Below are 14,538 nucleotides of genomic sequence, written 5' to 3'. Positions count from 1 at the left end.
TGAGAGACTGACTAGGAGAGTGTATGGAGATCGAGACTGACTAGGAGAGTGTATGGAGATTGAGAGACTGACTAGGAGAGTGTATATGAGTGAGGAGAAGGGGGAGAACAAGGATGAGATGGGGGATGGAGTGGAGAAGATGTAGCATAAGAGACTGACTAGAAGAGTATAAGTGAGTGCGGTGGATGGGGAGAGAAGTGGCAGACCAAGGATGAGATGGAGGGATGGGGTGGAGAGGATGGAGAATGAGAGACTGACTAGGAGAGTGTATGTGACTGGGGTGAAGGGGGAGACCAAGGATGAGATGGAGGGATGAGGTGGAGGTATATATGAAGGGAGGATGAGTTGGAGGGAGGGCATCCAAATGGTAAAGGACAGGGTGACTTGGAGGCGATTTGTCTGTGGCCACCCCTTAAGAGATTAAGACGTTTAGCTATAGACAGATAGGCAGATAGATAGCACTGATGCAAATTAAGTAAATTTCAGGTACATAACACAAGTGGTAATTAAGGTGTAACATGCAAAATAAATCGCTAACGAAGAGGTATTACGAAGTCTTCCCATAATACAACCCTTCCGCATGACAACATTAATCTCTGCTTATCAGGCATAAGCAGTGAGGGTGAGATGCAAGCAGATGTGATGTGACGTGGCAGTGTCCCTCTGCACGGCGAGATGGGAGGTACGTTGCTCCTTTTGCTCCTGGTCCCTCTGGTGGCTGGCGGTAGAACTAACACCCTTCTCACTGAAACCAGGGAAACTGAGCTGCATTTTCCCTCCTCAAAGTCAAGCTGGCCATGTCCAGAAGCAGAATCGATCGCCCCCTGTGTCTGCACCAAAGATGATGCTGATGAAGTGATAGATATGGACTGTTCCGATGTCCAGAGTGATGATGAATTGACAAGAGCTTTCCAGGCCTATTTTCCCTTCGATAGATTCAGGAACCTAACGATTTCCAAGGACGAGACGGAGGATCGGGTGCCAATAACCACCCTCACCAGAGCCACCTTCAACAACGCTTCCTTCGTCAACATCATCGTTATTCACACCAACCTCGCGCATATAGACCTGGACGCCTTTAACAATTCGTACCCATTCCTGGAAACCATTGAAATATCAGACAATCCTCTCGATATTTTCCCTTTTGACTTGTTAGCCAGCTGCCCATACCTTGCAGAATTGAAACTAGACAAGAACGCCATTACACACATGTCAAATTTGAATTCCCAAAGCCTCGCTCGACTGCAGATAACGAACAGTCCAAGAATTTCCTTTGGCACGGAGGTATTTTACGGGGTGCCAAATTTGCAGAGGATAATTCTCAAAAATCTACATCTTAACTACATCCCCGACGGCATGTTCTCGCAGCAGGAGCAGTTGACCTACCTTGACCTGACCAGCAACGAAATTGAGACCTTGTATAACGGATCTTTTCACCTGGGAGGACCGTTGGAACAGCTGATGCTCGATTCAAACAAGATTTTTCATATTCAAAGTGGAGCGTTTGGAGGTTTGTACTACTAGTCTCTCTCTCTCTCTCTAGCACCATATTCTATCTATCTATCTGTTATCTATTTTCAGGGCAGGGCCTAGTAATTTTAATGAAGTACAATTTATCGGATCTGTTTGTCCATCTATCCATCTCTCTACCTATCTATCTATCCATCCATCCATCCATCTATCTATCCATCCATCTATCTATCTATCTATCTTTTTCCAGGTCTGCCACAGGGCCTGGTGATGCTAATGCAGTACAACAGCCTAACGGATCTCCCCCAGGCCGTTTGGGAGCCAGTTTTCAAATCCATCCAAGGCAACGACCCGACTCTTAGGGACCTCGTCAGTCTCAGGGGTAAGTCCTAACACCTTTTCCTTAGCGATTTATTGTTTACTACACCTCATTGTCCTCTTCTGTGTTAGGGAAGGCCAGAAGGAGTTGCACTGTGTGTTTATAGATTTGGAGAATACGTAGGATAGGGTACCGAGAGAGGAACTGTGGTACTGTGTGAGAAAGGAGTGGCAGAGATGTACGTAAGGGCGGTGAAGGGCATGTACGACGATAGTGTAACAGCAGTGAGATGTGCAGTAGGAAAGAGGGTTTCAAGGCGGTGGGATTGCATCAAGGAGCGACTTTGAGCCCCTTCTTGTTTGCAATGGTGATGGACAGATTGACAGATGAGATTAGACAGGAGCCTCCGTGGACAATGATGTTTGCGGATGACATTGTGATATGTAGTGAGAGCCGGGAGGAAGCTGAGGCAGAGCTTGAGAGATGGAGATATGCACTGGAGAGGAAGGAAATGAATGTAAGCAGAAGCAAGACTCAGTACATGTGTGTAAATGAGAGAGAGGACAGGGGAACCGTGAGGCTGCAAGGTGTAGAGGTGGCAAAGGTAGATGAATTCAAATACTTGGGGTCAACTGTACAAAGTAACGGAAAGTGTGGTAGAGAGGTAAAAAGGAGAGTGTAGGTGGGATGGAGTGGGTGGAGAAAGGTGACAGAAGGGTCTCTGCAGAAATGAAAGGGAAAGTTTATAAGACTGTACGGAATGGAGACGGTACCACTGACAAAAAGACAGGACGCAGAGTTGGAGGCAGAAGAACTGAAGACGTTGCATTCTTCCCTAGGAGTGACGAGGTTGGAGAGAATTAGAAATGAACATATTAGAGGGACAGCACACGTAAGTGGCCATTTGACTCAGTTAGTTGTTTTATGGGAAGGGACACTAACCCTCCACCAACCCACTTGTTGACACGTAGGGAGCACGTATGGTTTGGTTATATGGTTACCACCCAGCGCTGTAAATGGTTTCTTGGCTTACAGGAAATAATTTTGCTTGTCACTCAATGTAAAGCCACCTGTGAAGGAAAGAAAAGCAATAAGAAGTGACAGGAAAGATGGGAGAAATAGGAAGAGAGGAGGACAGGCACAGAAAAAGAATGATAAAGGCGAAGGAAGACGTAGGCTGCACTACATCAAGTGAGTGGATGACGGTGAGAAATAGGAAGAGAGGAGGGCAGGCACAGAAAAAGAATGATAAAGGTGAAGGAAGACAGTGTTGCGTAAATCCTTCCAATATCGCCATACTCTGCATGATAACCTCGTTGTTTGAGGAAGCTCCCTGACACCTTTTCCTAAGTGGTTTATTTTGTTTTATGGGTAAGCGGACTCCCTAACACCTCTTCCTTAGCGATTTATTTGTTCTAAGGGGTAATATTCTTTGAGGAAACCCCTTAACACCTTTTCCTAAGTGATTTATATTGTTTAACGGGTAACTCCTTGACCGTATACTCGTTGATATAAGGAAGCTCCCTAACACCTTTTCCTTTTCGATTTATTTTAAGGGGTAAGTCCTTGGTATTCTCCTCCCTAACATCTTTTTCTAAGTGATTTGTTTTTCTTTAAGGGGTAGGTCCTTGGTTGGTATTCTCGTTGATTGAAGAAGCTCCCTAACACCTTTTCTTAAGCGATTTATTTTGTTTGAGGGATTAGTCCTTGGTATATTTTTTGAGGAAGCTCCCTAACATCTTTTCCTAAGCGATTTATTTAATTTGAGGGGTTAGTCCTTTGTATATTCACAAAGGAAGCTCCCTAACATAGCTTCCTCAGTGATTTATTTTTAAAGAGATAATCGGGATATTCTTTAAGGAAGCTCCCTAACACCTTTTTCAATGCGATTTATTTTGTTCAAGGGGTAAGTCCATGGTATAATCTTTGAGAACGTTCTCTAACACCTTTTCCTTAGCGATTTATTTTGTTTGAGGGATTATTCATTGGTATATTATTTAAGAAAGCTCCCTAACACTTTTTGTTAAGCGATTTATTTTGAGGGGATAGTCTTTTTGATCTTCTTCCTTATAGTCAACCAGATCTTCTTCTTCTTCTTCCTCCTCCTCCTCCTCCTCCTCTTCCTCCTCCTCCTTCTCCTCCTCTTCCACTCAACCAACCCTACACAACCCCGTTTAACCAAACCAAACCTTGCTAACCTACCCTTATGATGATGATGATGATGATGATGATGATGATGATGATGATGATGATGATGATGATAATGATGATGATGATGATGATGGTTACTATTATTACTATTGTGGTAGGTGGGGCACTCACCATTCACTCACTTGATGTAGTGCTGCTCCAGTCGGATTGAGCCGGTGAAGGTTTATATCCAAGGGGTGGTTGGGGTTTATTGCTCTTGTAATGCCACTCAGGGATGAGTGAGGCTGGTCACTCATCTTAAATGTCAGGACCAACTTGCCTAGCGTTGGGCTCCTACGCTCCTCATGGTGCCACATAGGATTGGATGATGGATGGATTATTCTTATTACTATCATTATTATTATTATTATTATTATTATTATTATTATTATTACTGCTACTACTACTACTGCTACTACTACAACTACTACTACTACAATTACTACTGCTTCTGCTACTGTTACTACTACTACTACTACTATTATTATTATTATTATTGTTATTATTATTATTATTATTATTATTATTATTATTACTATCATCATCATCATCATTATCCTCCCTCTTCCTCAGGCAATCCAATCAAGTGTGAGTGTAACCTGCAGTGGCTGGTACAGGAGTCCACCTACCTTGATCTCCTAACACCTAACACTGCATGTGAGGATGGTACCTTGTTAGACGACGCTGCGGACGTCATATTAGCTAACTGTTAACGGCTTCTAACAGTCTAACGGTCTAACCAGGGATGGCCCGACGGGGTGGGGGGAGTCACCTTCCCAATGTGTATTCTGAGTTGGTCAAAAATGGAGAGCACTGGAGTTTTTTTTTTCTTTCTTTTTTACTTAAAAGGAAAGGTCTCCAAGAGGACAAAATATTTTCTCACCTTTTTTCTTTATTTGACCTACCAAGTGTGATTTGTGTATGTGTGTATGTGTGTGTGTGTTTTTTTTAAGTGGTTTGTTTAAGCATCTTGTATCACTCATTGTATGGCTGAAAATTAGTGAACGATATTGCAAGTTTGAATTTGTGTTTATATGCACCAGAAATCCAGAATGAAAGTTTGTTTTAAAATGTCAATCAATCAATCAGTCATTTCCTGTGGCACCCCACGGGATGCATAGGGCCTCGATGAACTCTCTCCACCAATATTTGTCTCTTGCCATCTCCTTCAGGTCCCACCCACACTCCTCTCCTGCTTCTCTTTTCATTGTCCTCAGCCAGGTTTCCCTCGGCCTACCTCTGCCTCTTCTTCCTCTAGCAGTCCACTCTGGCACATCCTGTATTAAACTGCCTTCTTTTCTATATGCCCAGCCATTCCCTCGGCCTACCTCTGCCTCTTCTTCCTCTAGCAGTCCACTCTGGCACATCCTGTATTAAACTGCCTTCTTTTATGTGCCCCAGCCATTCCCTCGGCCTACCTCTGCCTCTTCTTCCTCTAGCAGTCCACTCTGGCACATCCTGTATTAAACTGCCTTCTTTTCTATATGCCCAGCCATTCCCTCGGCCTACCTCTGCCTCTTCTTCCTCTAGCAGTCCACTCTGGCACATCCTGTATTAAACTGCCTTCTTTTCTGTAAATGTGCCCCAGCCATTCCCTCGGCCTACCTCTGCCTCTTCTTCCTCTAGCAGTCCACTCTGGCACATCCTGTATTAAACTGCCTTCTTTTCTGTAAATGTGCCCCAGCCATTCCCTCGGCCTACCTCTGCCTCTTCTTCCTCCAGCAGTCCACTCTGGCACCATTAAATAAAATTACTGTACTTTCCAGGAAATACTCTAAGTCTGTTACGATAAAGATTACTTCCTCATTGGTTTATTTATATTTATTTAGTTGGTCAAACCGTAACACCTAGCGGATCAAATTGGTCAAAATTGTCCTTACCTCCGCAATCACATACTCTTCGGGCCATCCCTGAGTCTAATGTATCTTGACTCCATTCTAACATAACCCTCTCCTCTAACACCTGATCTAGTTTTATCTAAGACATCACACACACACACACACACACACACACACACACACACACACACACACACACACACACACACACACACACACACACACACACACACACACACACACATATACACACACACACACATTGCATAAAACGAGAGGCGATAAAGATGTAAGGAAATTCAGTTTCCCAAATAGGGCAATTGATCAATGGAATGCACTACCGAATGAAACAGTGTGTGCCAAAACAATTCACAAATTTAAGGATATGTACGATAAATATGGTTTAAGACACGGGACAGTACGAGCTGGACTCATTCCTGTAAAGATACAATTAGGTAAGAACAATTAGGTATGAACACACACACACACACACACACACACACACACACACACACACACACACACACACACACACACACACACACACACACACACACACACACACACACACACAGATAGGAAGGAGAAATTTTATCCATCCCCCTATAGTCAAATGCCTTAATCCCAGAAGGGGTGACCACAAACAAATCGCCTCCATGTCACCCTGTCAACAAACTGCCCTTCCTCTGACTCAAACCACCCTCATTAACTGTAGAATATTGGCCAGGAAAACAGTGAAGATGCTCTGCTTGATCTCTGGCAGCCTCACTGTTCAGTCTCTTATCTCTGGTCACTCTACAAGTCATAGAGTGTGACTTCAGGGATAAGGGTTGAATAGAGATGCTGCTAGAGATCGAGCAGTGTAGAGAGCCGCCATTAGGTGACCAAGACCGACGCGTGCAATGTTGGAACCTTTATAAACGAACGGAGAGAGAGAGAGAGAGAGAGAGAGAGAGAGAGAAAGTTGCAATGTGTGTGGGAGAGAGAGAGAGTCATAGTAAGTTGCAATGTGTGTGTGTGTGTGTGTGTGTGTGTGAGAGAGAGAGAGAGAGAGAGAGAGAGAGAGAGAGAGAGAGAGATTTCACATCAAACTTTAGCTTTTAAAAATAGGTCTATGGATGAGAAAGTAAAGATATTTTGATTTGGAGTTGATTTAAACTGTTAAATTTACTCTCCAGTCTGACCACATTTGATCAACTAGACTCAAAGGAAACTAGGAACTGTCAAATGAGAATATATGTTTTAGTAGTAGTAGTAGTGGTGGTGGTAGTAGTAGCAGTAGTAGTAGTATGGTGGTAATAATAGTAGTAGTAGTAGATGCAGCCCCAAGCCCATCTTAACCTGGCGGACTCGACTGGTTTCCCTTCTCTAGCCCACCTTCCTCCTTTCTGGGGATAGGGAGGGAGTTGAGGGACGTTTGTATAACCAGGCAGTAGAGCCGCCCAGTTATATCAGTGCCACCACGTGAAGGCGTCCCTCTGTGGGTGAAAGGAATAAAATATAAGATGGAATTAAGTCTATTATTTCTCCATATAAAAACAGACTACCATCCTAGAATTATTAAGTAAATTTGACTGAAAATCTATATTCTGTTCACTTTAAATAGGTGTAAAATTGGTATCTTCATCTTAAAGGCTGACTATAAATAGGTATTAGCACTATAATATGGTGCTAGTCACGAAAAAGTGCTGTGGAAAGGATAGGTCGAAAATCTCCAAGGTGCATCTAATCTAGTTTTCTTTTTATGAACCAAATCCTGATTATCATAGTGAGAGATTTAGAATGCTGTGTATGTATAATAATGGAGTCATACAACCTTATTAGTTATATATATAAATAAAAATGGCGGTCCTTCCAAGATATCCAAACTATTATAGTTAATGTTTAAATTGATGGTTTTCTTTGTGACCCTCTTCATAGAAAATGAGACTTTGGAGGATAAACAATTTCATTTATCCTTATATAAACATGAATTATTGTTCGATAAGAAAAGTAATCCATCTAATGTATGAAAATTGCTATGTCTAAATTAGTAGACTCACATAAAAATAATTACTTTATTAATGTTTAAGTGTATGAATAATAAGTCAAAGTGTAAACAGAGAGGAAGCTAATGTAAACAAACAGGTTGGGCTGACACTCCAATGGGGGAGAGTATGAAGACCGTTTCAGTCGTAGTTTTTCGTTTATTCTAATCGTTTTTCAGCCGTAGTTCTTTGGAATTAGTTGCACCATAGCCTCGTAAGTATGTACACCAATTTCCACTATAGTCTAGAGTATAAAGAGGATGTATAGGTCAAATAAGGTCAGATTTGGGAAGTTTGTGTGCCCAACTCTTTCGTAATCGCTAGTAATTCGTGTCGCAAAAACTCATTAGTACTGTATACTTATTTTAAAATAATTCTTATTTTAATTAACTGTATAGCTTACTTATTACGCAAATTGTAAGAGTTACTAAAATCGCTTCCTTGCCCCAAAACGCCCTCAAAATCGTGGGTGATTGAGTTTACGGGTAATTGACCTCTGTCTTAATCTTCATATATTGTGCATTGAACATTTAAATACCCAATCAAAAGGGTGTCACTTGTAATTCGTTGCCAAGGGGTAAAGGAATTGACTGCTCTGGTATACGAATGTCAAGTGGGGTTGGTGGAGGATTAGTGCCCCTCCCTGTAAAACAATGAACTCTAAGCCCTTGACCACCCCGTTTGGGATACATGGCGTCTGGCAATGAATGAATGAATGAATGTGTTGATCTTACTCCTACTGTGTGACTATTAGTGATTCTGGCAAAAGTGTTTACAGTACAGAATACCAATATGTGCCTATGTTGATAATTATTGTTGCTCGTTTTTTGTATTCAGTTAAACTTTTAATGGCTCCATGGAGTGATAAAAGGCTTGATACTTTTTTATTTTGTACATCAGAATTAACAGAAAAAGGAATTGTTCAGTTTATGTGGATTATATTCCCATCCCTTGGGCTTTGGTTGGTCTGAGATGGAAGATTTATGAGCACTTACTTCTGACTACATCTGTTAATTTGTACTTATTGGAAACTGTATCAGAAAAGACATTTTTAAGTATTTTGCCTTACATATGGGGGCCATGATGAAAAATATATGGAGGCTTCATACCCAGCATAGGGATTGTGCAAAATTGATCCAAGAAAAGAATTGGCCGCCCACAACGTTGAAAATTATGGATGCAGTTTCAAGAATAATTATATCCATGAGATTTTTTTTCTCTTTATCCTGATTTTTTTTACTGTCATATCATTGTTGCTGTTCAGCTTGGAGGTACAGACAGTGTTCGGGAAGAAAATATGTTTGCCTTTCCCGAGTGCCGCCCAAATCCCAGAAGGTGCTGTGTGAGGCCTGGTCGAGGGACGAAGTGTAGACCCTAGAGGCACTGAGCCGAGAGGTGCCCACCCAGATCATGGTAAAAGTTGTCTCCACCTTAATAGAATGTTCAAACACTGTCAAGGATAAATTAACAACTGTGAATGACTACGACAGGTTGTTTGCAGCTTATGTGAGGCATTGCTGTTCTTTATATTCTGCTTTTAATGGTGTCTATCATACTAAGGATATTATTTCCCTTACTGCTGTGATTTTTGTGGCTGATACTGTAATTTCTTCTTTTGTCCCATTACCACATTGGTGCTTTGCCTTAATTTAATGTTGTTCTTTGACAGGATATTTTTTCTTTGTCACAACAGGATTACATTGGGTTGTAAGGAATGGGAGGGTGAGGAAGTGGTCCATCCCGGGCTTTGAAAAAAAAAAAAAATCCTTTATGTGCATCCTCCCAGGGTGATGGATCGTATTGTAGCAAGGCAGTACAGTCCAGGCAAAGACCCAACATAGTCCTATATAGTTTGGTAATGTTATTATGTATGGTTTGAGTAGCAGTCCAAGCAGAGCTAACATTGCCCTGTTTAGTTAGGTAATAGGGTATTTGCATTTTTTGTTTCCCCCCCGACTCTTGGGCATAGGCTCCACAGCCTGCTATCAAGGCCCAGCAGTCCTCCTACATGCCATTCACCTCTTCATGTTAGGGATTGTTATCATGGTAGAGTATGCTGACAGTATATCAAAGACACATCCCTTGCACCAGTCTCATCCTTCCTTGACTCAACTACACACTGCCCTTTGTATATGACACACAACTGTTTATGGTAGTAGTTGGATGGCTACCATGGACCCTGGGAACTACTGCCATAAGACTGAGGTGTGGCTACAAGCTTGGTTACTTTAGGTTTTGCTTTCATCTGATGGTACTGGGTCTCTTCCATAACTCCAGTACAAAGTTGTGGTTGTGAACTTCATTGAGCCTTAGTTCTGAGCCAGTAATATGTCTCCTTGGTTACTAGTCTAATCCACCCTCCAGCCTGACTACACTTTACCATTAACTGAGCTGAAAATAGGTTAGAGATCTTTGCCAGATAATAATAAACCAACTGTAGCCACAGTCATCACTGTAGGCAGGAAACTCAGCCACAGATAAATGGAGTCAAAGTCCAGGCTGGGAATCTGACTTTCTTATAATTAGTAGTTGCTACCCATCTTAGACTTGTTTTCTCAAGAATTTCCAGGAAGTGTTTGGAAGTAGTTAGCAGGTTTTGGTACTTGGTTTAGCTTCCAATGCATAGATAATATCATAATTATGTACCATGACCAACTTCTATACAGGGATTCTGTAAGAGGAAGCGCTGTGTTATTGTGATGTATGTATGTATAACTGTTTATATCTTGCAGTCCATCCTACACACCACATAATGTCATTCTGTCAAGTAACTGGATGCTGTTGCCTTAAATGTCCGGGCAGAGTAGCCTAGTTCCATTTACCCATGTTCTTGATGGGAAAATAAGAGGTAAAGCAGCAGAAGCTGAAATTGATAGATAGAGGCAGATATTATAAAAACAAGTAGTTACACCTTCATGGTAGAGGACAAGATGGCATGGAGACAGTTTGTTTATGGCAACTCCTAGTGTTATGATAGATACTCCTAGTGTTATGATAGATAGAAATATGGTTATAGATAGAGAGATAGATAGAAGTGGAAATACAATAAATTCTCAGTTATCTGGCATAGAACAGCAAAGGGGGTATTAGGTGACGTACTGACAGATAGTAACGTAGTACCCACAAAACTGCCCCAAAGAAAGTCTGACCCTCCTATAAAACCCTGTGCCTGTACTGTATAACTGTTCAGACTTAGAGAAACACCCTTAAATACTGATATAAGCATTATGAAATGTCATTGTATTGTAAAGCTGCCTGAAAATTTTGTTTCGGTGACAAGATGAATGACGCAGATTTCAATTTGGGGACTTTCCAGGATAAATCCAGCCATTTGCTTGACAGATAATGACATACTTTATGCTGGAAGATATGTCGCTGGGTAACTGAGAGTTTACTGTGACCATAAAGAGATTGAAGTGTAAATTATAGAAGTGGAAGAAGTAGAAATAAAGTAGAAGCAGATATTTGATCCAGGCTTTCAAAATAGTAGGCTTCATATTATGGTGCTAATTTTAAGCACTGTGACATTAGACAAGAGTGAGCCCGGTGACTTGCGACTCTGTTATATTTCCCTGCATCCCTTTGCCACTCTTAGGTAGGAAACTCAGCCACTGGGGTTGATTTATTTTCATCTTACGGAAGTGGACTGTAATGGGATATGTAAATACCCGCGCTGCCTAGAGGCAAAGTGGGGATCCGCTGTTTGGCTCAGTGGTAACATGTGTGGGTGTGGAGCACAGGGGCCTGAGATTGAATATGGGCCAGACCAGTAATTAATTTGTTAAGTTTCATTCGTTACATTGGTTGGCAGCGGTGTGGGATGTGAGGCAAGGCTTGGAGGGCAATGATGATGTTGGTTAGCTGACAGCGTCTTAGTCCTTACATCACGGGGATGAACTGTTTGGTGTGGTCTGCGCATCCCCAGTGATGGCCTCCGATGCTGCGCAAACATGTGTGTTAGAAACTCACCAAATTAATCACCAAGGGGAGAAAAGAGGGATGTAATGGAGTCTGTAAAAGTCCGTGTTGCCCAGAGGCAAAGGGGGGATCCTCTGTTTGGCTCAGTGGTAATGAGCGCTTATGTGGAGCATGAGGGCATGAGATCGAATCTCAGCTAGACTAGTGATTAGTTTGTTAATCTTCAATGCGGTTATTACAGGACCACTTTCACAATTTGATTACTAAGTTATGGCTAACCATAATTATGAGGTAGGAATGAGTCTCCTTGATTAATAGTCAAATCAGCCCTCCAGTGTAACTACACTTGGCCATCATCTGAGCCAAAAGGGGTCTGGGAATCTTTGTCAGGTTTGAGTGAATGCAGGGTAGTAAAGAATCAGAGTCCAAACGGAGACTTTCACATTCTTAAAGATCTTACTACGTGTATGAAATGTCTATCTCAACAGTATCCAACAAATGTTAGGAAGTAATTAGGTGGTTTTGGCATATTGTTTAGCTGCCAAGCCATTGAATACATCACCTGAACCATGGCCAACCTCAGTATGGGGATTCCTTTGGAGGTAACATAGCATTATTTATATATATGTATTTTTTCAGTAATCTTGGGGGAATGATGACCTGGTTTTGGCACCTTGTTTTGCTTCCATCCCAGCCTTAGTATGTGGAGTTGTTAGGAGGAGACATGGCATAATTTGAATTGATTGATTTATTGATATTCCCCCACAGGTGAGTGTTACCCAGCTTGACCAACAGCCTGGCTGCAGTGACCTGAGGTGGGTGTGTCCTGTCTGGTCTGAAGAGATGAAAGGGACCCAACCCGACATGGCTGGAATGACCTGATGTGAGTGTGACCTGTCTGGCATCAAGAGGTCACAGGTCACCAGGGGCAATAACTGGTCATCATCAGGGTCACTGCTGGTCCTTCCCACACACACACAGGCCTTGATGTTGTTGTTGATGATGATGATGATGATGATGTCCTAGACTCATATGGACATGAACCTGGTGCACTTGAGGCTGAAGTTGCCCTTCTGGGGGATAGGCAGGAAGTTGGGCAGTTGTGTAACCTGACAGCCAGATTGCCAGGTTATATTAGTGCCACCACCAGGGTTGGATCAAATACTTTTTTATAACTGTCAAATACAAATACATATAATTTTGGAGTTATGATACAAAAATACAAATACAAATACTTTCATTCCCAAATTCAACATTACAATTACAGATACAGATACAGTACTTACATATCAGAATGACATTTTATCATCATTAATGCATGGAAGATTTCACAAATTGCCTGTAAGTAACAACACATAAAACAGTATGAAGAAATACAAATACAAATACTTTTTTTTGGGTGCCAAAATACAATTACATATACAACTACTTTGAAAATGTATTTAAGTACACCTCAGATATAAATACAGTTGTATTTGATCCACCCCTGGCCACCACATGAAGCATCCATCGGTAGCACATGCATTACTTATTTCATAAACACTCTTTACTCTATTTCAAGTTTCCTCTTGCAGTCCACCATCTTTTGTTAGGGTGATGGGCAGGGAGTTCAGGGTTATTTGCAAACCAGACAGTGGAGTCACCCATTATATCAGTGCCACCTCCTAAGGCGTCTCTCTCCAATACATGCCTTACCCAAAAAAGAAAAAGAGAAAACTAGTTTACTTTAAAGTTTCCTTCCCGCTTCATACATCTTGAACACTGCTACAAAACATCTCCATCAGCTCTGGGCCTTAACACCTCTTTTTTGGTGATTTATTTTGGATAGTTCACTCTATTATGTAGTCCAAGTGGCACAGGAGCTTCATAGCACCTTTTCCTTAGCTATGTATTTTGTATATTTCACTCTTTATCATGTAATTTGAGTGACAGGAGGCTTTATAGGCACCTCTTCCCTGATAATTTGTTTTGCTTATTTCACCTAATCATTCTTCTGTGTATGATTTATATTGATTTAAAACCATGTACTGACTTTGCATCACTACGGTTGTTTTTTCACCATCCTTGAGCCATTTTAGCTCATTTAGTGGCAGTGTTGTGATTGCAGGTCAATTTAATTAGTAACCAAGGTGCAGCATGTGAAGAAGGATGAAGGAAGAGTAATGGTGGACAGTGAGGATATAGAAGATGCCTGGAGAGGGCACTGTAATCGGCTGCTGAATGGAGGAGTTTGACTGGAACGGAGTGTTTGGAGTCAGCGGATCCAGTGCTTGGACCCTGGCGTCTGTGATTAGTGCTGTTATTTTGAGCAGGGCAACAGACGGGATGCAGTTGGGGAAGGTGGCAGGTGTGTCTGGGTTGACTGATGAAGTGTTGAAGGCCTCAGGAGATACAGGAGTGGGTTTAGTTACTGATAAATTTAATGATGTATTATTGTGTTGTCCCAGATGACTGGCTGAAGACTGTGACTGTATATGTGTAGTAGGGGAAGGTTGATGCCCTTACAAAAAGAAATTATAGAGGCATAAAACTTTTGGGCCAGATAATGAAGGTAATTGAGAGAGTCTTAGAAGGTATGATAAGTGAAAGAGTGAATGCTAATGAGGTTTAGTTTGGGTTTATTTCAGACAAAGGGACCTCTGATGTTATATGCATTGTCTGACAGCTTCAGGAAAAATATATGGGAAAGAAAAGGGAGGTGTACATTGTTTTTGTTGATGTTGAGGCCTTCTAAGAGTCCCTAGGGAGGTTGTGAGGCGGGCAGTGAGAAAGCCTG

General features: G+C 41.7%; 1 protein-coding gene across 1 annotated transcript; it reads left to right on the top strand.

The window, feature by feature from the left end:
• The first annotated feature begins 675 nt into the window (after positions 1-675).
• On the top strand, positions 676-4,692 carry LOC145399352 (oplophorus-luciferin 2-monooxygenase non-catalytic subunit-like). Its single transcript, XM_080272006.1, has 3 exons — positions 676-1,510; positions 1,721-1,852; positions 4,553-4,692. The coding sequence occupies exons 1-3, from the start codon at positions 676-678 to the stop codon at positions 4,690-4,692; spliced, it is 1,107 nt and encodes a 368-aa protein (XP_080128132.1).
• The last annotated feature ends 9,846 nt before the right edge of the window (positions 4,693-14,538 follow it).

The sequence above is a fragment of the Coenobita brevimanus genome, chromosome 48 (genome assembly GCF_032717465.1).
Source record: "Coenobita brevimanus isolate Jiangsu-jjx chromosome 48, ASM3271746v2, whole genome shotgun sequence".
In the NCBI taxonomy this organism is placed as follows: domain Eukaryota; kingdom Metazoa; phylum Arthropoda; class Malacostraca; order Decapoda; family Coenobitidae; genus Coenobita; species Coenobita brevimanus.
This window is presented reverse-complemented; position numbering and strand designations above follow the sequence as displayed.

Bases quoted from the DNA above. Each gene is read 5' to 3' on its own strand.
- LOC145399352 (XM_080272006.1), top strand. From the start codon at position 676: ATGGGAGGTACGTTGCTCCTTTTGCTCCTGGTCCCTCTGGTGGCTGGC. The intron at 1,511-1,720 runs GTTTGTACTACT...ATCTTTTTCCAG, and splicing joins TCAAAGTGGAGCGTTTGGAG to GTCTGCCACAGGGCCTGGTG. The intron at 1,853-4,552 runs GTAAGTCCTAAC...CCTCTTCCTCAG, and splicing joins GGACCTCGTCAGTCTCAGGG to GCAATCCAATCAAGTGTGAG.